The sequence below is a fragment of the Phoenix dactylifera genome, unplaced genomic scaffold, assembly GCF_009389715.1.
Source record: "Phoenix dactylifera cultivar Barhee BC4 unplaced genomic scaffold, palm_55x_up_171113_PBpolish2nd_filt_p 000808F, whole genome shotgun sequence".
NCBI lineage: Eukaryota > Viridiplantae > Streptophyta > Magnoliopsida > Arecales > Arecaceae > Phoenix > Phoenix dactylifera.
Window position 1 is genome coordinate 7,819 of NW_024068175.1, and position 20,722 is coordinate 28,540.

At 36.5% G+C, this 20,722-nt stretch overlaps 2 protein-coding genes and 1 long non-coding RNA gene across 9 annotated transcripts; 2 read left to right on the top strand and 1 right to left on the bottom strand.

Annotated features, from left to right (window-relative positions):
* The first annotated feature begins 274 nt into the window (after window positions 1–274).
* Window positions 275–3,678, top strand: LOC120107266. Of its 5 annotated transcripts, XR_005509145.1 has the most exons (4): window positions 275–2,540; window positions 2,816–2,944; window positions 3,030–3,171; window positions 3,266–3,678. It is a non-coding gene; the product is annotated as an uncharacterized LOC120107266 (long non-coding RNA). The 5 variants fall into 5 exon arrangements; XR_005509146.1 differs by having other exon boundaries at window positions 276–2,944; window positions 3,036–3,171; XR_005509147.1 differs by having other exon boundaries at window positions 276–2,933.
* Window positions 3,679–6,058: 2,380 nt separating this feature from the next.
* LOC103703810 (60S ribosomal protein L13-1-like) lies at window positions 6,059–10,472 on the top strand. The gene is made up of 5 exons (XM_008786807.4): window positions 6,059–6,211; window positions 8,517–8,635; window positions 8,857–8,990; window positions 9,784–9,942; window positions 10,019–10,472. Exons 2-5 carry the CDS (start codon window positions 8,527–8,529, stop codon window positions 10,238–10,240), a joined length of 624 nt encoding a protein of 207 aa, XP_008785029.1. The 5' UTR covers window positions 6,059–6,211; window positions 8,517–8,526; the 3' UTR covers window positions 10,241–10,472.
* A 1,296-nt stretch (window positions 10,473–11,768) lies between these two features.
* On the bottom strand, window positions 11,769–16,621 carry LOC103703811. Of its 3 annotated transcripts, none has more exons than XM_008786809.3 (6): window positions 15,819–16,621; window positions 14,695–14,741; window positions 14,421–14,613; window positions 12,684–13,135; window positions 12,343–12,607; window positions 11,769–12,152 (listed from the first exon to the last, which is right to left on the bottom strand). In XM_008786809.3, the coding sequence occupies exons 1-4, from the start codon at window positions 16,599–16,601 to the stop codon at window positions 12,782–12,784; spliced, it is 1,377 nt and encodes a 458-aa protein (XP_008785031.1). In that variant the 5' UTR covers window positions 16,602–16,621; the 3' UTR covers window positions 11,769–12,152; window positions 12,343–12,607; window positions 12,684–12,781. The 3 variants fall into 3 exon arrangements, with proteins under 3 accessions (XP_008785031.1, XP_008785030.1, XP_017697457.1); XM_008786808.3 differs by having other exon boundaries at window positions 11,769–12,164; XM_017841968.3 differs by having other exon boundaries at window positions 11,769–12,164; window positions 12,343–12,621.
* Between the last annotated feature and the right edge of the window lie 4,101 nt (window positions 16,622–20,722).

Sequence of the window (20,722 nt, forward strand, 5' to 3'; positions counted from 1 at the left end):
TTGTGAGCCCGGAAAACAATCCAACTGTAATCCGCGAGATTATAGTGAATTCCCAAGGGTACGCTTGGGGAGTGGACGTAGGTGCTAAGGAGAGCACCGAACCACTATATATTGTTGTGTTTGGATTGTGTTTATGCTTTCATTCTCTCTTGCTTTACTTTCTATTCTTGCATTAGTTTAACTCACTCGAATAACCTAAGTAAGCATCCATCGCAGTTAACTAAGAAAGTTTTAAAAGCACTAAAGTAAAGAAGAAACCAATTCACCCCCCCCCCTCTTGGCTTGTCACCTTGGGCAACATATTGTGAAAGGAAACTCTTAAAGAAGAAGGGTTTAAGCAAGTTTGGCCTAGTTTTACAGGGGAAGGACATGGGGAAGATGACGTGGCATGCATAGTTTTACAGGGTTGTACATGTCATCTAGTAAAAGGCTAGAAAGCAAACAGGGTTGTATAACTGTTGCTTGTTCCACATGTAATCTGTCAGGACATTAGATTGGACTAAGTTTTTGGTCTTCCATGGATGATTGCCGGTTACAATCCCATCCTTGTTATAGTGGATTGTTTTCTAAGAGGTCACTTTTTTTCCTTGCACCAAGATGGTTGACATTGTGTCACATGACAAGGTTGTTCTTTCATGAGATAGACTGAATGTTCTCTTGAAGATCATTGTCTTAGATAGGGATCACAAGTTGATGAGCTATATTTGGAAAACTTTGGAAATTGCGGAAGGTGACACTCCAATTTTTCCACTGCATGCCATCCATAGACTGAGAAATAGATATAGGTGGTAAATATTGATTTTAGGGGATATCTAGAGATGTTTTATAGGAGGAGATCATCTGTCTAGTTGTTATTAGGTGCCTCCAATGACACAACTTGCTTAATTAGCTCCTTCAAAATGACTACTGTCCACAGAATCGTCCTTTTGAGATTGTAATGGTTTATCAGCCTTAGATACTTGTAGATTTGGTTCCCAACCTGTAGCATCTTGATTTAGTGAGTTGGCATATTCATTTGCATATCATATGCATGATTTACATGTTGAAAATGTTGAAGAATAGCTTTGGGCAATGAGAGCTACAAATCTGCAGTGGATGTACTAGCAGGTATCGGGGGTTTGGAGAAGAAGACATGGTGAAGGTGAGTTTGCCTAGAGAGTTTTCCATGAGAACCTTAAAGAAATGGCACACTAGAAGGACATTTTGCTATCTTTTCTTGCAAAAGATTGGCGCAAATGCCGATTAGCTGGATTTTTCTAAGAAATGGGGATCAGCCTTGTATTTCAAGTGGAGGATTTGATGTTCTGCGAGGAGCCTACAAACATAATGATTGAGCCTTCCTCTTGTTTTCTAGAACTTCTACTATTGCACATTCCATAGCTCCATTGAGCTTAGTGTTAGTGTTCCCTAAGCCTCCCATCCCACCTCACTCACCATTAAGAAAATGGATGGGATTGAGGGCATCATTGATGAACAGGCGATTTCTACCAGCATTGGCGGCTTTCAGAAATATTTGTTCAATTGAAGTGGATATCCAGCATTAGATAGCATGTGAAAAACTGCTTATGAGTTATAGAAGCTTGGGTAGGAGCTACTTGAGACATACCACAGCTGTTACTTGTCGGAGGTGAATTTTCCAAGCTAGGAGAGCTAATGGGGATTGCGATGGACTTTTGGTGTATACAAGGTACACAATGATGTGTCTGATCCTTTGTCTTGATTTAAGTGATTTTACCTTGTGCTTGGGAATTAAGCAAGAAAGTATCAAAGTTGAGCTAAAGTCAAACTATATTTTTTTTTTACTTTTATTTTAGGGACTAATTGTCTAAGATTATTAATGGTCTGACATCCATATAGAAACTTCTTTTAAGGGTTTTATGTAAAAGAACTGTTTTAAAACAATTCTGCATATACATGCTTATTATTCCAAATAAATTTTAGATTTTTTTCCCTTTTTATGCATGTGATATGTTGGAGACAGGTGTGATGCCCGAGGGAGTGATTCCCCATTATGATGATGTGGATTTGGTTAACATTTTGCTCTCTGTCTCTTATTTGATCTCTTTGCCATATGTTTTCCACGTTTCCTGCCTTTCTACCTCGGTTTCTACTATCTTACGGCTGAAGAAAGTCAAAAACTGTCTCCTACTTCCTGCCTCATCACAACAGGCTGTTTACGGTCATCAGACCGACCCATGGGAAGGCAGATCTTAGTGGAACCAGATTCAAAAGGGAGATCCAAAAGGGACCTACCGGACCTCTTGCTTCTGAGGTGCAAAGTCTGTTTTCTGAGAGCAACTCCTAACATGTCAGATATTTTCAGATCTGCTAACTTTATTAGAGTTAAAACTCATCTTTTGTGTTTTATTTCACTTCATCCTTTATTGTTCTCTTATGGTCCTTGGGTTCTGTGGAAGTCCTGTAGCAGCAAGAACAGCGACCACAAAGGAGATGTCCAATCTAAGGGCTGCTGTGTATCATCTGGAAGCGGGAAGCAAGATGCGGCTGATTCCTGACAGTGGCTCCAGTGATTTGATTTAGTTAACACTCATCCACCACCGAGCATCCTTTTAAGACTTTTAATAGCATTAATGTTTGTTTTCAGACACTTGTACATATAGGCAATGTTTTCATTGTATAATCTTCTTTGCATTTAGGCAGTGTCTAATTTATATATTGATTCTGATTTGAGGTTTCAGATTATTAAATTGCTATCATATTTCATTAGGGTTTTGCATCATATTAGATGCTTGGATTTTATTATTCATATGTGCTCTGGCATATTAGGTTCGGAAGGGTTGTTTTGCATTTGTAGGTGCAGCGCCTTTTTTAACGTAATTTCAGAAGATGCTAGTTATGCTGTGTATGTCATTGCATAACCATGATATGGTTTGGTGGAAGCTGATTCATATTGTATTGCCCCGATACAGGTTGTATGTATCAGGTGATCTGTTCTCTACCAATAAAAACTTTATGACATGGTACGGATCATGATTATTGAACTTTACTGGACCTGTTCTTTTTTCCAGGTGCAGTAGGTAGCTACACTGCAAGCTCTTTTTTGTGCTTCATATTACATGTGCCGTACTTGTGGAGTAGTAGATGTATCTGCATGCTGTGAGAGCTTGAGCTTTTAAAGTAGGTTCATGGAGTTCAAATTTCAAGGCTATCGTAAGATCTTTCATCTTTTGCATAATATTCGTAAAACAAATATTTTAAGATTTTCTTGCTAATATTATGGCATGGCATCTCTTTTGAGATGTAGGTTCATTGAAAGCAAGAGATTTGGAGATCCTAAAAAACCGAAACGACTCTATGATGGCCAGCATCAAATGAAAAGTCACCTTCTAGCGAAGATGTGATCATCCTGCTATTGTGTGCATGCCCGGATGGCGGTTGTTATTGTTACAAAATTCATTTATGTGCAAGCTTGACACTTCTTTTTGAGGGGAATTTTTGTTCCTTCTTCACTTATATAATTGCTGCCTTTTTATGAGTTTGAAACAGTCAATTTAGGAAATGATGAAGCTGTAGGATAACAATCCTGGACAGATCACACAATACCTACTTTTCAGTTGTATCCTTTTGAGTTGCATGCTTATCATTCACCTGTTTATTTACAGATATGGCTGTATCTGGGTTTGCTTTAAGAAAATTCCCAAAGACAATTTTCTTGCATTTCGATCGTTATGAGAAAATTAACCTACTTGTTTTTTTGGCCTTTGGGAGGGAATTTTTCAAGTATTCTTGCCTAGAACCGGCCGCGAGATTGGATGAATCATAGGGTTCTCCTGAACCCTGCTCAAGTCAAGACAAGCTCAGAACTGGGGAGGAGAAACTAGGATGGTTGATATGGAGATGAAATGAAGATCACAATTTAGCCTGACCCACTGAAAAATATCAAAACCTACCCAATCGTTTTTGATACTGTATTGGTCATGTCTCAGTATGCATTAAGTTTGTGCTACCACGACAAATGAAAGCTGAGATTTCACGTATGTCTCAATATCGGCCATTTGGACGCCTTGCACGCAAAGACACCGCGCGCCCTACCAAGGAGGGCCTAATGAGTCTAAATGAAAGCTTTTAACTAGGTGAACGGAAGGGCCTCTTTTGAATGATTTTAGACTCTGAAAGATTCATTTGGGACTTTTCAAAAAAAATGAGAGAGAGAGAGAGAGAGAGAGAGAGAGAGAGAGGATGTCTCTAGGTCACATCCAAAATTACGGGCGTCGCTATGATTTTCCCAGAAAAAAAAAAAAAGAAGTGGATGCAATAGTCACCATATAAAAATTATATATAATTTGACAACGATTGCATGGGCAAAAGAGACGAGAGAGAGACGATAGAGAGCAAAAAGCTAGTCATTTATTGTAAAAAAAAAAATTATTAGAAAAAAATTTATTATCAAGACTTGCCGTCTTGATATATTCTGAAATTTTTTTGGCATATCAAATATTAGTACGCCATGCATACTGGATATTAGTATCAAATCTGTATAATATTCTATATTTTATACTATCGGATTCGGATGATACAGCATATTATTCTCATCATTATTAATCCAAAAAAATGAGAGACAACTCATTTTCCAAGTTGTCTTAAGTAGAGCTGTTATAAAAAGTTATTTGTTGTTTGGTAACTACATTCGTAAAGTGTTGTGGTACTTTGTTTTGTGTTTGGTAAACAAACTGAGAAAGTACTTTTGTATGACAAAATTACCATAAAGGACATTGCATAGTATTATACAACAGAACATAATAAAATATAACATAAATTAATACATAAATATACGATATAGTATAATATTATTGTAATATAAAATAATATTATGTTAATATAGCAGAATAGTAATATACTTATTAGAGTAAATTAATATTTGGTAATATAACATAATATTAAATTATTTAACATAACATATTAATGTATTATGATATAATGTAATATATATTATATTTATAGTATAATACAATAATAAAAGTATAAAATATTATAATTATTAGTATAAATTAATTTCTCATAATATAACATAATATTAAATTATTTAAAATAACATATTAATGTATTATAATGTAATGTAATATAATACAATATTTATAGTATAATACAATAATAAAGATATAAAATATTATAATTATTATTATAAATTAATTTTCCATAATATAACATAATATTAAATTATTTAAAATAACATATTAATGTATTATAATGTAATGTAATATAATATAATATTTATAGTATAATACAATAATAAAGGTATAAAATATTGTAATTATTAGTATAAATTAATTTTCCATAATATAGCATAATATTAAATTATTTAACATAACATATTAATGTATTATGATATAATATAATATGATATTATATTTATAGTATAATACAAAAATAAAGGTATAAAATATTATAATTATTAGTATAAAATAATTTTCCATAATAATTTCCCATAATTTTTCATAAAATAATTTTCCGTAGTCCAGGGGCTCTTCTTCGTGGTCCACGCTCGAGGAGGACCTCAGCGTGGGCTGCAAGGTTGATGATAAAAAAAAAAACAATAGATTGATTTTGGAAGGTATGGAAAATGATTAAAATTTTTTCTTCTAAAATGTAGTTCAAGAGATGCATACAAAAATTGAAAAGAAAAATACCTTTTCTTATGGAAGGGAGTCTGACGGCTAGGGTTCTTGGTTCCAGCAGATTTTTAGGTTTATAAAGGGACAAACTATGTAATTATGTTATTTTAATATGGGTATTTTTGTCAAAAATATAGCTTTTCCAAAAAGCTGAAACAGCTTCCTCCCAAAAGCTCCAAATTGGAGCTTCCTCCCAAAAGCTGCTTTCAGCTTCCCGCAAAAGCTGAAACAGCTTTTTGAAAATTTTATCAAACATAGTTTTTTATCTAAAAGTGCTTTTGGAGGGCCTCCAAAAGCTTCTCAAATAGGCCTTAGAGGGAACAATAGAAAGAGATCATAAAAGAAAAAAAAGAGAGACAAAAGAAGGGAGACAACTCACTTTGGGCCGGCGTTGGATCGCTGCACGACTGGTGCCCAGCCCATTTGTAGCCAGCCCTATCTTCGTTTTAAATGCTAGGGTTTAGAGCGTTCCGTTCTTCCCTCTGGCGGCTTTGGAGAGAGAAGAAGGGAAAACCCTCGCGACCCGGCCGACTGCGGCGTAGCGAGAGCGAGAGAGAGAAAGAGGGTGTTGATTTCCGGTGAGATCTCCGTCTCTTTCGATTCGAAATATCTGTTCTCCTTCTGATGTCTTGGGCTTTTCCTTCGATCTCTAGGCTTTGGAGTACGAATTCGGCATAGCATTCGCTTGTATTTGTCTATGTTATTGTTATTGGTTCTGAGTAAAAGATCTGGATCCCAAGAATGGGAGTTTTTAGACTATTTGGTTTCTTACTTGCGGTAGGGAAAGAAAAGATAGCATTTTGGTTTGCACATATTGCGATTAGAAATCTTGGTTGTGGCATGATTATGTTATCGAATGCTTTATACTGGAAGGTGGATTGTTTTGATTGTGGATAGAGTCATTGTCTTTGAATGAGAAAGACGGCATTTGTTTGTTCTCGTTGAGATCCCAGATTTGGGTTTTGTTGCTCGATGTTTGGAAGGTTGTTTTGGAGATGGATTTATGGCTTCTGCTTGCTGCATGACGAGTCTATTTGCTTAGTCTAGCGACTAAGGGGTCAGCATGACAAACTTATTGTGTGTTTTTTCAAAAAAAAAATCGATTTGTTAGGTTAAATTCATGTTAAAAGATCCGAGAATATTCACATTAATGATCTTTGGATGTATTTGGGAAAATGATTGGAAACCAAAGCTCATTCAGTATTCTCTTGATTTCATTCTGTTTAGCATGATAGGCTCTGAATTGGTCTCTCTGTTTTTTTTTTTGGTTTTTTTTTTTTTTTTTTTTTTTTGGGGGGGGGGGGGTGGTATTCTCATGGATGTTTTCATCATGAATTTGGGCATTGCTCTCTTTCTAAGCTCCCAAGACGTGGGATGGTCTTAATACTTGCAGATTTTGATTTTTCTTTATGACTAGAGCATATATTAGTCAAATAACGATATAAGAGTAACTAGGTTACATCCTATAATGTAGATTTGCTGCCACTTGAGGACCCTTGTGTCCGAAACCTGAATACTTTAACTGATAATAGGTGAGGGCTATTAGGTAACAATAAATGAGGGAGAATAATTGCTACAAAAAAAAGGGATAAAAATGAGGGAAAATAGTTATGATGGTGCAAACCAACTTTTAGCCTTAAAGTCATATAAAGGTTAAAAATGGTATCCTAGGTGTTTGTTTATTGCTTGTTTCACTATCACAACTTTCAATATATCTCTTACCATTGCTTTTGTCATATGATATGTTGAGTTCAATAAGACATTTTCTTTGATGCATGGCTGGAATTTCCTTTGCTTAAATTGCTTTATAGATCTTCAATCACCCTAGTTCTCTTGTGAAAGAGCTGTTGGGCCTGGTAATCATCAAATATCCTAATAAGCATTGAATATATGGAGTTCTATTCTACCATTATTGAGGCTTTGCATGTCATTGTCATGCCATTGCACTCACGAGTTAATATTTTGTAAGCATATGGACACATTCATTTTGGCTACAGCTATATACTTATTTTGTTTGATTGTTTTCTGCTGTCTAAATTGAAATATAATTTAACCTTCAAAAAAAATGTGTTAGGCTTAACTGCTCTGGGTATAATTTTAAAACTTGGTGTAGTTATCATAGTTTGATGGTGTAATAGAGTAACTAAGGAATCATTAGGTACAAAATCCTTATTCCACTATGCATATTTTGCTAACCTTACACGTGACATGGTTTCCATTGGTGTATAAAGGTTAGGATTACAAATGTGCAACTGTGGGTTTATTTTTGATACCCTTGAAGAATTTATTTACCTTCCTATTTAGGTACACTCGCTATGTCTCTCCCCAATTAGTGCTTATGAAAGATGCAATCAAAACAACTGACAACTTATAAAGTAAGAGTCTATTTATCAGTTCCCACTACCAAATGTGGAACTTAGGGTAAAATTTGAAGATAAAAAAACATAAAGTTCAACTTTGTGACAGACATGAAATAAACATTTTTTCGGATTTAAATTTTTGGCTCATGCTTGTTGGACCCATTCATGCAACAAATAGTGTGATGTTATATAAAGACATATTTCCTTCTTATTCATGGAATTTTTACTATGTTGTGGTGAACCCTTATGATGCCATATGGTGTAAAGTGTGATCCAGATAAGCTGTCCTGTATTTTGATTCCACAATCTGTTCTTTCATTTTTTTAGGAATGATTTGAGTTATGCTGTTGAACTCAATTTCAGATGTTGGATGTTGCATGCTTGTGCGCATTATAATGTTTGGGAATACTGTTGTACTTATTACATTTGCAATTGAACTAAGCATGATATACAATGAGAAAATTCATGGGCATATATCTATATAGTTTGGTTATTCTCGTTAATATTTGTTGTTATTGTTTAGGTGAAGAGTCATGGTTAAACACAACAATGTTGTGCCAAATGGGCACTTCAAGAAGCATTGGCAAAATTATGTGAAGACCTGGTTTAACCAACCGGCTCGCAAGACCAGAAGACGCATTGGTGGGCAACACTCACTATGTTTCTATGTTGTAAATATTTAGAGTGTCCAGTGAGCTAGGCCTTGGGCCAGATATGCCGCCATTCCCCCACCCCTTCCTCTCTCTGTGTGCCTTTTGTTGCTTGTGTGTGATGAAGGCAGGCATATTTATTTATGTATTTTGGGTTTCTCTTTGCTTTTATACATTTCTTATATGTTGTGCGTCACCATATTGTTATTGCAGCTAGACAGAAGAAGGCTGTGAAGATTTTCCCACGTCCTACTGCTGGACCCCTCCGCCCAATTGTTCAATGCCAGACCCTCAAGTACAATATGAAACCTAGGGTAGGCAGGGGTTTTACCCTAGAGGAGCTTAAGGTAATTATCTAGTTTAGTACTTTTTGTTTGTGTTCATTAGTTGTTTGGAAGTTCTTGAGATAGTAATGGATCAAGACGAATGCTGTAAAGAACACTTATCATCCTGATTTTCTACTTCAGTAGTTGAGGGAATGGGGGGGCTGCTTTGCAAGCATAAGGTTAGGCTAGAATTCAAACATTTCAATTGATATGCTTCATACTTTATGAAGTATAATTTTTTACTTTTGACTTAGCGGCTTCAGGAATGGTGGAAGAATGATTTGGAGAGAAAAACAAGCAACTTGTTATGTAGAAATCTTTTTCAAACAGAAGCTAGCCATTTCTTTTTATCAAGAAATGCAGGAAAGGTACCCTATTCTTAGATAAATCAAACAAAGTACTTGTGACTAAACAGTGAATACAGCCATGTTCTTCCACAAGAATTGGTTGAAACCAAACTTGTTTCAATCGTGGCTCAAATTTCTATAGGGCATGTGCATACCTTAATTTACCATGGAGGAGCTAGTTGACAACGACCAGCAGATTCTCTCTCTAGAATATCTGATAAAAGCTTTTTTGCAAAAATTCAGGACTAGTAGAGAAAATTGAAGTCCCTTTGCCCATGCCATTGTAACTATTACATAATCGATCTCTAAAGTCATTGATCCGGTGATTTAATAGTCCTGAGAGCTATTTGTATTTATCTTTGATAATTGGACTAAAGAAAAAAGCGGATGTAAAATATGGATCCTATTAACTCCAATTTCTGACATATAGATTTATGCCTATATTATAAATGAGTTGAATTGTGCAGGCAGCAGGCATTCCAAAAAAGCTAGCACCTACCATTGGAATTGCAGTTGATCACCGCCGGAAGAACCGTTCCCTGGAGGGTCTCCAGGCGAACATCCAAAGACTTAAAACATACAAGGCGAAATTAGTTATCTTCCCAAGACGTGCACGCAAGTTCAAGGTAATCTTCAGATCTGTATGTACCTCTTTTTAAGCGCTTGATATATCCACAAACTCATGCTGGCATTCTGTGTCAGGCTGGCGATTCTGCACCAGAGGAGCTTGCAACCGCAACCCAGGTCCAGGGACCATACATGCCGATCGTTCATGAGAAGCCTTCTGTTGAACTCGTAAAGGTTACCGATGAGATGAAATCCTTCAGGGCCTATGCCAAGCTTCGTGTTGAGCGGATGAACCAGCGCCAGGTGGGTGCCAGGATGAAGAAGGCTGCAGAGGCTGAGAAGGAAGAAAAGAAGTAATCCTGATCTCATTAGGTCTGATTTTGAGTGCTTGCTTATCCTACCGAGGAACTTAAAAGAGGGTGTTAGATGTGCTTGATTTGGATTACTTTTTGGTTTATTATTGTTGTTTCGAACTCGACCATGCGAGTGGTTGGTTATCATTGTCTCAAGTTACAGTGCACTCCAAGAATCTTGCATCATCATCTCCATTGTGAAGTCTCCAAGTAATTCAATCATGCTTGTCTCCTTATAGGTGCCTCCATCTGGTGTATCTGAAACTGAATTTAGAGATGGTGCCAAACCGGCCATATAGACCTGTGCAAAACCTTGTGAAAGTTGTGATTCTCTGCTTATTATGCTTGCATTTTTTGTGGAATAGCTTGAAAATCTTCGAATCCATTACCATGTTGAAGGTCTGAAGTTGCTCTCGGTGTTGGACGATGATTGACCTTCAGCTTCAGGTCCTATGATGGTCAGCAGTTGGAATCTTAAAACATAATGATGAATCGGTGGAATGAAGGTATGGCCTCAATGCTTTGGTTGCCTCAATAGTTTTTTAAAGATACGTATTTAAGGGCAAGCCATCACATTGACAAGGTCATCTATCCTGAGGTTTCTGAATCAAGAATACATCCATACATCAAATCACGCTGGAGTTGAGAACAAATACTGGGCCATTCATTGTTGATCCAGTGCGAATGCTCATTCGAGGACTAGCAATTTGGTAAACGTATGGAAGAGGTTGCGATGCATTGTATTCTAGGAACATCTCATTGGGTGGTAGTAATATATTGGGGCATTGGAAATCCAAAAACAGGGGGACGGAGTAGTCTTCCCTCTTAATCTCTACTGTTACAATGGGAACTCAACGAGTCTTCCCGGTCGACTTCACCTTTATGTGCATCATGTGTCCAAGGCATTACTCAATTCTAACATGATGAGTAATTGATAACTAGGAGAATATCGCTGATAATCCTAGCAAACATCAGTGAGATGGAATCAGCAACATCCATGACATGGCCTCTAAGTAAACTGTCAACCAGCAAATATGTAGGATACTTCAACCATGCATCTTGGATGCAGTTCTGGGTAATTCACTATGCATAAAAGGAAGATAATAGTTAGCAACTTAAAGCTCTGCATACCTGTATTACTCTTGATGGCGGATAGGTCTCATCTTTTCTTTCTTTCTGTTTTTCGGGTACAGTAGGTCTACCTTTAAATTAGCGTAATGTTGGAGGTACCTCAATGATGTCTAACCTCGCCAACATAGAACCTAATCAACTGCGAGAGACGCACACAATAATGCAAACACATAATAGGACGGCAATCGTAAGAGAGTTAACCATATATTCATTTCAGAAGATACGGAAATGAAAACAAACGAGCAGAAAAGAAAGGATGATGGAGAATTTGGGTCCTGATTCAGTTCCTAACCCAAGTTTACCCAAAACTAGTCCCACAGCTTAGCCCACCCTCCTTGGCATTTCATTTCACTAACATTCAAATTTTAAAAACCAGAAAAAAAAAAAAAAAGCTGCCCATATGGCACGAATTATACACCTAAGTTCATTGATGCTTCCCCAAAAAGGTTCAGATAATAAGCAATCATACAATCCATAATAGGCAATCATGTTAGGCACTGGATGCTATAGCCAATTGATAATATTACTAATGGCAATTGTTCTTTGGTGTCATAATCCAACATCATGCTCTGTGCTACAGTCCCAGATTTCGTGGCAAACCTGTGCTGTATGGATTGGTTCGCAGGACAGAGATTGAACCAGCTCTTCTGCCCCATTCCTTGATCCTCGATTTCTTCATTCCTTCAATCCTGTCCCCTTGGGTTTCTTCAGCACATTTCCCTGATTGGACGATTAGCCGTCACAGCTAGTCACAGCCGAATTTCTTCATTCACTTCTTGAGACAACTGCCAGTGTATCTACAAGGTCAGCAGCAAGGTGCAACTTTATAGATTGTAGTAATAGATTTATATCCCAAAGATGGTATAATAAGAGCAGCAACAGCAGATGAGGGAACAGGAAAACATATTGTGTAATGACACAAAACTACATATCAGATTATTAATTTTTGTTAAAGGAAAAAAACATTATACTCACCTTCTATGTCGATGGGTACAGCATATGGGAGACAACCTTCAATGCAGATCAGTGCAAAAATAGAATAGGGTGGTGATTTGCAGAGGCAGGTGAATGTAGGACACAAGCCTCGAGCTATAAAGGCCATAAAACCTAAAAGATGGCAAGCCTTGCATAAATACTTTACATCCAAGGCATGCCTTTACAATGACAGCACTGCCTGATTCCAGTTCCCTGACTTCCCTTATTCTTCACCTATCGTTGGCTTATTCAGCAATCTGTGCCCCTGTTCAAATGTTCCTGATAGTCAGGCGTAAAGAGATGCAAAATTTGAAAACTATGACTGCAAACTCGATGCTCACCTCAATTTTTCCGTTAGCCTGCACATGCGAAGTACATACAGGACACTACATAAGATCGAGCAAGTAGAACCAACAAGAAGATAGTAATAATTGGGATATCATCGGACAAAAGGGTATGGAGATACATGGTAATCCCTTACACGTGATGCACTGTCCCTGGCCAAAATGCCCTCCAAATCACCCATAATTCGGGCTAACCAAATCTCCAAATTCCTTTGTATTTCCTTAAAGTTGTTTCTAACTAAATCCAATGATCTTCTTGTGCTCAACTTGGCCTGTGCTGTTAGCTCATCTCCGAAATTGCTTTTGGTTGTCTCAGTTTGCAGTGTGCTCAGCTTGTGTCTTATTTCTGTAGCCCGATTTTGAAGATGGAATGCCTCTAGCAAAAATTCAGTCTGTCTTTGTGTTCGGAACTCTGGGCTGAGATTTGGATCGCAAGGGTCACTAACTTGCTATACAAGGAGGGGAAAACATCAGATTCATTTCTCCAACTCTCTCCCTTTGACATAAAAAACTAAGATAATGTCCAATACAATGATGTTTATCATGATTACGGCTAAACAGTTGGAAAAAAAAATGCATCCTTGTGCAATCAAGGAAAATATTTATATGGCAGTGCCAACACAAAATAAACTTTTGGAGCTTCCAAGGAATGATTATTACAATTCCAGGGATGTTTTACGATCATTGAAACAAATGATATATTTCCATGAGTTTTCTTGATGCATCTTCATTCGATTAGATCACTGATTTTACCTTAACCCTAAATTCTCAAAATATACCATAAGAGATAGAATTTGGGGATTGGTTTTCATTGTTGATTCCCAATGCATGCCTATATTGAAGACTAGGAGTTTAGCTAAGATGATTAAATTCTTTTTAATTTTATAAGAAGTCACCTCCTTTGATAAAAGGAAAAGAAAAGAAAAAAAAAAATTCATGTTTAAAACTTTTAGTTGACTAGATGTATGATACTGAAATGTTTCTCCACATCTATTGTTGTTTTACTTTCCACCAATATTCTTAATAAGAAAGATTTCCATGCAAATATTCATAAAGCTGACCAAAGTAGTCTGGACAATAATAGGTGGTTATGGTATGGCACCTTGTAAAATTCTTTATCTTGCCCTTGCATTTGTCTTATGACCTCCATTTTGGCAAAAAATGCCTGAGATGAGTACAAACAGACCAAATATACATTTACTTTCATCCATCTCTTTCCTTAATCTGAAAGTGTTAAGAAAATTTTCACTAAGAGTTTATCTAAGATAATAAACGATGATAGCCTTTGAATGAACATTGGAGCATGCATTTTTGCACTTGAGCCTCACAATCATAAAGTAAACTCTATTATTGAAAAGGCAACACCGGTTTATGTTAAAAAGTCATAAGACTCTAGCTCGTACGAAACATTATTACATCATTAAATGTCGGCAAAGATACAAAATTACGTTTGCCTTATGTGTGGTTGTCTGTTTTTTAAAATGGAGCTAGTATTTGCAGTATAGTTAAGTGCCAGAATATAGCAATACGGAAAAACAATATAATCACATGCTTGCCTTATCATTTACGAATATAATATTGGCATCTCAATTTTTCAGCTACAAGAGATTGCCTCAGCAGGTGGAAGTAACAAAAATGATATTTCCTCTTGAAGTATTGAAAGTTTTAAAGGAGAAGATCGTAAAAGCTAAAAGAATAAAAAGAAGAACATGAGGATCAGAGGATAATAATTACCATTCTCCTGCATAAATCATCAATTTTACCAGCAAGAGATTGGTATCTCTTTGCCTGCTTCCTCATCAATGATGAGATCGTGGACAAATCACCCTTCCCGACTTTCTCCAAATTGATTAGTTCTTGTTCCAGTAATTTAAGCTTAGAGGAAACTCCTGCTGATTCACCATCTACTTTCCAAGGGGACTCCCTCCTGAAAATAGCTTTTCAAATGCACTATTAGACTATGAAATTGCTATTATTAAGATTCAATAGATTTAGTTTCTTTACTAACCTTGGTACAAAAGGCTTCATATGGTACATGGAATCAAGGCAATCATTCTGCATATCCCGCATGACCAAAAGCATAAGAAAAACAAATTCATAAGGGATGCCTAAAACATTGTTTTGCTTCTTAAAGCAAATATATAAAATTTCTAAAATTTGCAAGCATGCGTATAATAAGCAAACCATTTTGTCAGGAATGAAAACAAAATTTATAGGTTACTTTACAATAGGAAGCAGCAGTTTGAATGTGAAATGCCAAGGTGATGAGATGAATACCCAAGATTCTGTCAGGGGAGTTGCTCCAATCTGTATGACTCTTTAGTTTATCACTTAATATAGTTATTGATTTCCCTTAGAAGCTTTATTCTGGAGGTGAATAAGTGGCTTAGATGGATTATAGTATAGCCTCAGCGATTTCAATAATTAGCAATATAATACAATTGTGAAACGCACTAAGCTGCTTGAAGCAGGGAATATTTAACTACAGAAAATTGACCACTGCAGGTATTGTCGAGCAGGTCTCACATTTCCAACTCTTCAACTAGTGAAACCACAAATTTTGAAAACCAACCTGCAAAGGCCGAAGGATACTTTACAAGTGATCAAAGAATTTAGGAGGAAAACCCATGAACATTAGGTTACTGCAAACCCCCAAAAAGCCTACTCCATTAACAATTTAGCATGGTGCTACAAATCCATGGTTAAAAAACCAAGATGCCGTAGAAATTAGGGAAATTAGTGGATTCGAATTATAATAAAAATTGAGCAAAAATGAAGTTTTTTTTTCCGGATAAAATATGCTTCACAATGAAGCCAAATTTGGGGGGATAAGTTTTTGTCTTGCCCTGCAACAACTAACATTTTGTGGCCATCCAAATGATAAAGAAGACAATCAAGAGCTGTTCAGCTCACAGTAATCTTGAAACTTTCAAAAGACAATTTGCTGAAGGGACCAAAAAAAAAATCGGAAAAAAAAGATTTTTTTCCCTTTAAAAATTAGTAGTATCAACCTCTAACTACTCTTAAGTCTTCTATACTCTATTAAAAAATTATTAAAAAAAAGAAAATACTTAGCAAATCCAGCGTAAATAATTCAGCATAAAATAAAGAACCAGTATAAACTCTCTTAACCTCCCATCCGGCCGATCTATCCGTCCACGGCTTCCAAGCCGGCGCCGCCGCCGGTGGAGGAAAGAAATCCCGGCCCAAACCGTTCTGCCGCGCATAGAGCGCCACCATCTCATCCAACTCTGAGTTCCTCTCCGAGAAAGAACCATCCGGCACCACCGGATCCAAACCCTCCTCCGAAAACCTAAACTTTCCCCCCATCGCCGAGAAATCCGCGCACAATTCCTCCTCCTCCAAACTCAAATCCTTCTCCTTCTCCGTGAAGTTCCCTCCTCCTTCGGCCTTCCTCGCCATGAAATCCAACATCTCGTCCCTCTCGCTCACCTCTTTCTCAAGCTTTTTAACGAAGGATCTGAGGTCGGCTTCGGTTTTCTCGAGGTCGGCGATGCGAGCTTTGAGTGTGGCGATGTCGTTGTCGGCGGCGGAGAGCTGGTGGACGAGGCGGCGCTCCTCCTGGTGCCAGGCGTGGCGGTGACCGGCGAAGATCTCGGCGACCCGGGCGTTGGCCTTGGCGTCCTCACGGCGGCGCGAGCGGAGCTGGCGGAGCTGGTCCTCCGCCTGGAAGAGCTTCAGGGCGAGGATCCGGTTGCGAGACTGGAGAGAAGGAAGGTACGAGAGGGACGCCCTCGGGAGGAACCCCAAGAAGACCGCGAAGCTGACGCCGAGATAGGAGGAGAGGAGGCGAAATGTCGACGGCAAGGCGCCCTCGCCGGCGGTTTCGACGGCCGTCGCCGACAAGGGGTTCCGCTTTGCGTCTGAGACCGTTTGCGCCGCGGTTGTTGCCATTGTCGCGAGAGAGAGAGAGAGAGGAGTTCGGGAACCCCAACCCATGTGCCGGGAGAGTTATAAATTTCGGCGGACGGTGACAGATTGGACGAGGATTGTATCTTTCGCGCGAAGGAAGGATTTTCCTTCCTTCGCCCGAATTCACCGTTAGATCTAGATATTATTGCTTCGAGATGTGTGCAGGCTGTGAAAGAAATAGTTTGGACTGCTTTGAGAGGTGTAAAAGATACCACCCGAAACATTCTGTAGCGCAAAAGATACCACCCGAACCCGATCAGATTACAGCCACAGCCTTGACGGTGAATACTTTAATTCTAACGTTTTCATCTTCGAATAAAAGAATTTTCTGTGGAAAAAGTATCAATTAATCATCTAATTATGAAATTTTCAGGAAATTATTGCATTTTATAGAAAAACTATTTATCTTAAATTTTGTTGAAATATTGTCTCCCTCTTACTGTACACTCATTTATCCTTTCTCCTTGCCAAATCCAGCATTTCTTCTTTTTTCTTTTTTTTGTTCCCTTTGAGTTAGTAATCCCAGTTGAATAAAGTTTTCATTCAAATCTTAGTAAATTCCAAATCAAAGTTGGAGGACTTTTTGGCTAGAAACAAGGAAATGGATTATTTTGCTTTGATTTTGACTTAAAAAGATAAACCTAATCCTAGAATACTTGAGAATATAAATAAATAGTTATTAAAATTGTATTTGTTGATATCTATAACAAAAAATAATAGAACACTAGTAATAGAACTTTGTTATTTAATTGATATTATTTGTCATGAAAACTGGAATTCAAAAAATATCAGTTTAAACAATGAATATGTTTAATCACTAAAAGGACAACGCATGTATTTTTCATATTTTTGTAAACATGTTATTTGTTTCCATAATAAACTCACTGGAGAAGTCATTACATATGATAATAACATTATATAACATTGATATCATATTTATATAATTTTATAACACTGTATAGCATTATATTGATCATTGCATTGAGATTCAAAGCTTTGATTAGGATATGATGCTTTCTTTTATTTTTAAGAATAGGGAATATGAGTCCTGCCTATCTCGGCAGGGTGACTTAAATTTTTTCCAAAACAGAACAGCAAGATAAAAAAAAAAAAACTTAAAATGGTTTGCATATGCAAGCAGTAGGGTACTAGTACCCAAGACTCGTTTAATTTTCAGAAAAAAATTTTATCTTACTGGAATATATTTTGTAATAAGTTGATTTTTGGATATATGACATTTGAGAAAGTGAATTTTGTATATTTGTTTAACCATAAAAAAATGATATAGAAAGCATATTTTTCAGGACTAGAGTTGCCAGCAGCTTAGATAATGTTTTATATTTTTTTAATATATATAACGGTGACTCACACTGATCTCGCATGAATAGAATACAACTAAAAGAATTAGAAAAAAAAAATTGATGAAGAAAAGAAGGAACAACCTTATGGTTCTCCCACAAGCTTCATCCGAATGCTGGACAATAAAAAAAGCGACCCAGTCAGCAACTATGTTCGTTTTCTAATAGACATGAGCGATCTTAAAAGTACCACAAACTTTTGCTAGTCTGTAGATGCCTACAGCAGTGGTTGTCTATCGCCAGTTTTTTACAAATTTTGAATTCAGTCGATCACTATGGTAAAAAATTTTTCGAAACCAATGTTGTTCACACTTTGCATGCGTCTCACATAAGTGGAGCCTCTCAAGGAGTTCTTGGGTCCGTACAAAAACATTCGTGTCAAAAAAATACGCGGTGTTTTATTTTCCAAAGTGGTCGCCTTCGAGCTGTTGAGGGCATAAAGAACCCAAGGCTGCGGCTTGTGGGGCTTTCATGTTTTTTTTTTTTTCAAGCGCAGGAGATAAGATTGCGATTTTGTTCTTTTTTACGAGAAAATGATGACTCTGGTCACTGACAGAATCACCTTTTCCATCAAATATTATTTTAGGTGCTTGCTCAGATATATGAAATTTTTTTTAAGAAAAAGAAAAGTTGGTTATATTATGAATGTTGGATTTATTGTTTTCAATCTAATAAATTAATAATTTATCAAATATGTTCTTTACAATAATGATATATTTATAAGTATATTAAAGATATGAGCTAATTTACAATTTATTTCTTATAGAGTTAAGTAAAATACTTTTTGAAGGATATTTACCTTTGGCGCGGATCTTGAGCAGAAGAAAAGCAGCATACATACAGGTTAATTAAAAAAAAATTTGAAAATACATTATCAAGTTTAATCTCATTTAGCATTGATTTCATGTGCGGATGCATATGGGCAATAAATAAGTATTCTTTTTTTCTTTTTGTTGATGCCCAAATCCGATCTCATGATCTGAAGATAAGAAGGGTGTTGATCGATCTACTACGGTAGAAAATGAAGCATCGATCTATCATGGAAAGATGCTAATCTGTATACAAAAAGAAGAAAAAAAGCTCGGTTGGAGAGAAAAGAAAGCACGTGTTCAACCATCACTTTTAAGATGGACTTATTGCAAGAAATCTATAAAAAATCGAAAAGGAAAATGTTTCACAAGGAAATATAATTTTTTCTAGAAAACTAGTTATAAACTCTACAAATTTGTCAATTTTCTAATTAAAATGAATAAAATAATTTTATTGATAAATATACTTTATATTAATTTTTCATGTAAGAGTGGATGGAAGAGAAAATGGTACATGTATCTCATAGCATTTTTCATGATTAAAGAGAGTTCTTGAGTGAGATATGCTCCATGAGCCCACTTGTTCATGGACATGAAAAATTCTCTATGCCACACGCTCAGAGGGAAAACAATGCAACTTGCGTAGTTGTTGCCAAAACCTTGATGATAGCTACCTATTAACGAGCCCAAGGAACTTTAAATGTATATGTAATGGATGTCCATCTCTTTGTTATTATCACTATTTAGCCATGATCTTTAATTTAGTTATAGAGATTAGGATTAGATGGAACAAAAACAAAAAAATTGGGTGATCATCCAGGTTCTCTCAACAATAACAATTTTTACCAACAGATGTAGGATTTCTATCCTCACCTTATCTACCTAATTATAGGGTAAAATAAAATTATAATCCTAGATAAAATTATAAGCATCAACGAACTTTGATTTGGATGGATGTAAAATCTTTGGTCTCTTTGGTGTGAGGCAGAGGTTTAAGTCTTAGATCCAACAATATAAATAAGGATAATAAATAATTTACAAAACCACCCTAGTCATAGTATAATAAATATTTACAACAATTAAATGAAGTACTAATTAGTCCACAAAGCATCACACAGAAAAAAAAAACAAAATTATTGGTTGGATCAGGTCCACCAGCTCAGCGGTGGACCATCCGACACCATGTGGATTGATAGGATCTCATTGAAGGAACCACTATATCCTAAATGAATGAAGAAGTTATATCCTATACCACATGCACTACGTTAGTGGTGGACTATAGGAACAAACCGAGATAAGGTGTACACCCGGCAATCAAAGATGAGCGCATGATGCCTAAAGCCATAGAAATCGAAACGTATAATTGGCGTGGTGCACTGCCATATGGTGCAAGATATAATTTTTTGGATAGATGTTAAGACTAGGAGAAATTAAAAATAAGAGATCGGTATGCATGAGCATTTGTTGTGCTTAGCGTTGCTTTTTACATGGGCGTACATCAGATCAGAGCTAATCCATTTTGTGTGCATTGTTGATTCAGTGATATGCACTGTCAATTGTGCACAAAGGTGTAACATTATGAGCATAGAAAATCTTGTGTTGTGATTAAAATTAAAATTAAGTAAGATGGATCAGAGAAGCAAACCAAATTAGAGATAGAAATAAATCTTATGTTTAACGATGGATTTAATCATGCATTCACGTGCAAAGAGTTAACTTAGCAAGCATGGAGAGACAAATGGCAGCCAAATGAAAAACTGAGTCTGAATTTTTTTAAAATCAGAATTTTTTTTAAAATATAGCTAACTACTATTTCTAAAAATATTTTATTTTACCTAATATAAAAAAATAAATGCCCAAACTTGGTCCAGAAAAGGAGCTTTTCCCAGGTTAAGAAAAGGGCATTAAAAAGTTCCTGTCGAAGATGTCTCATTGT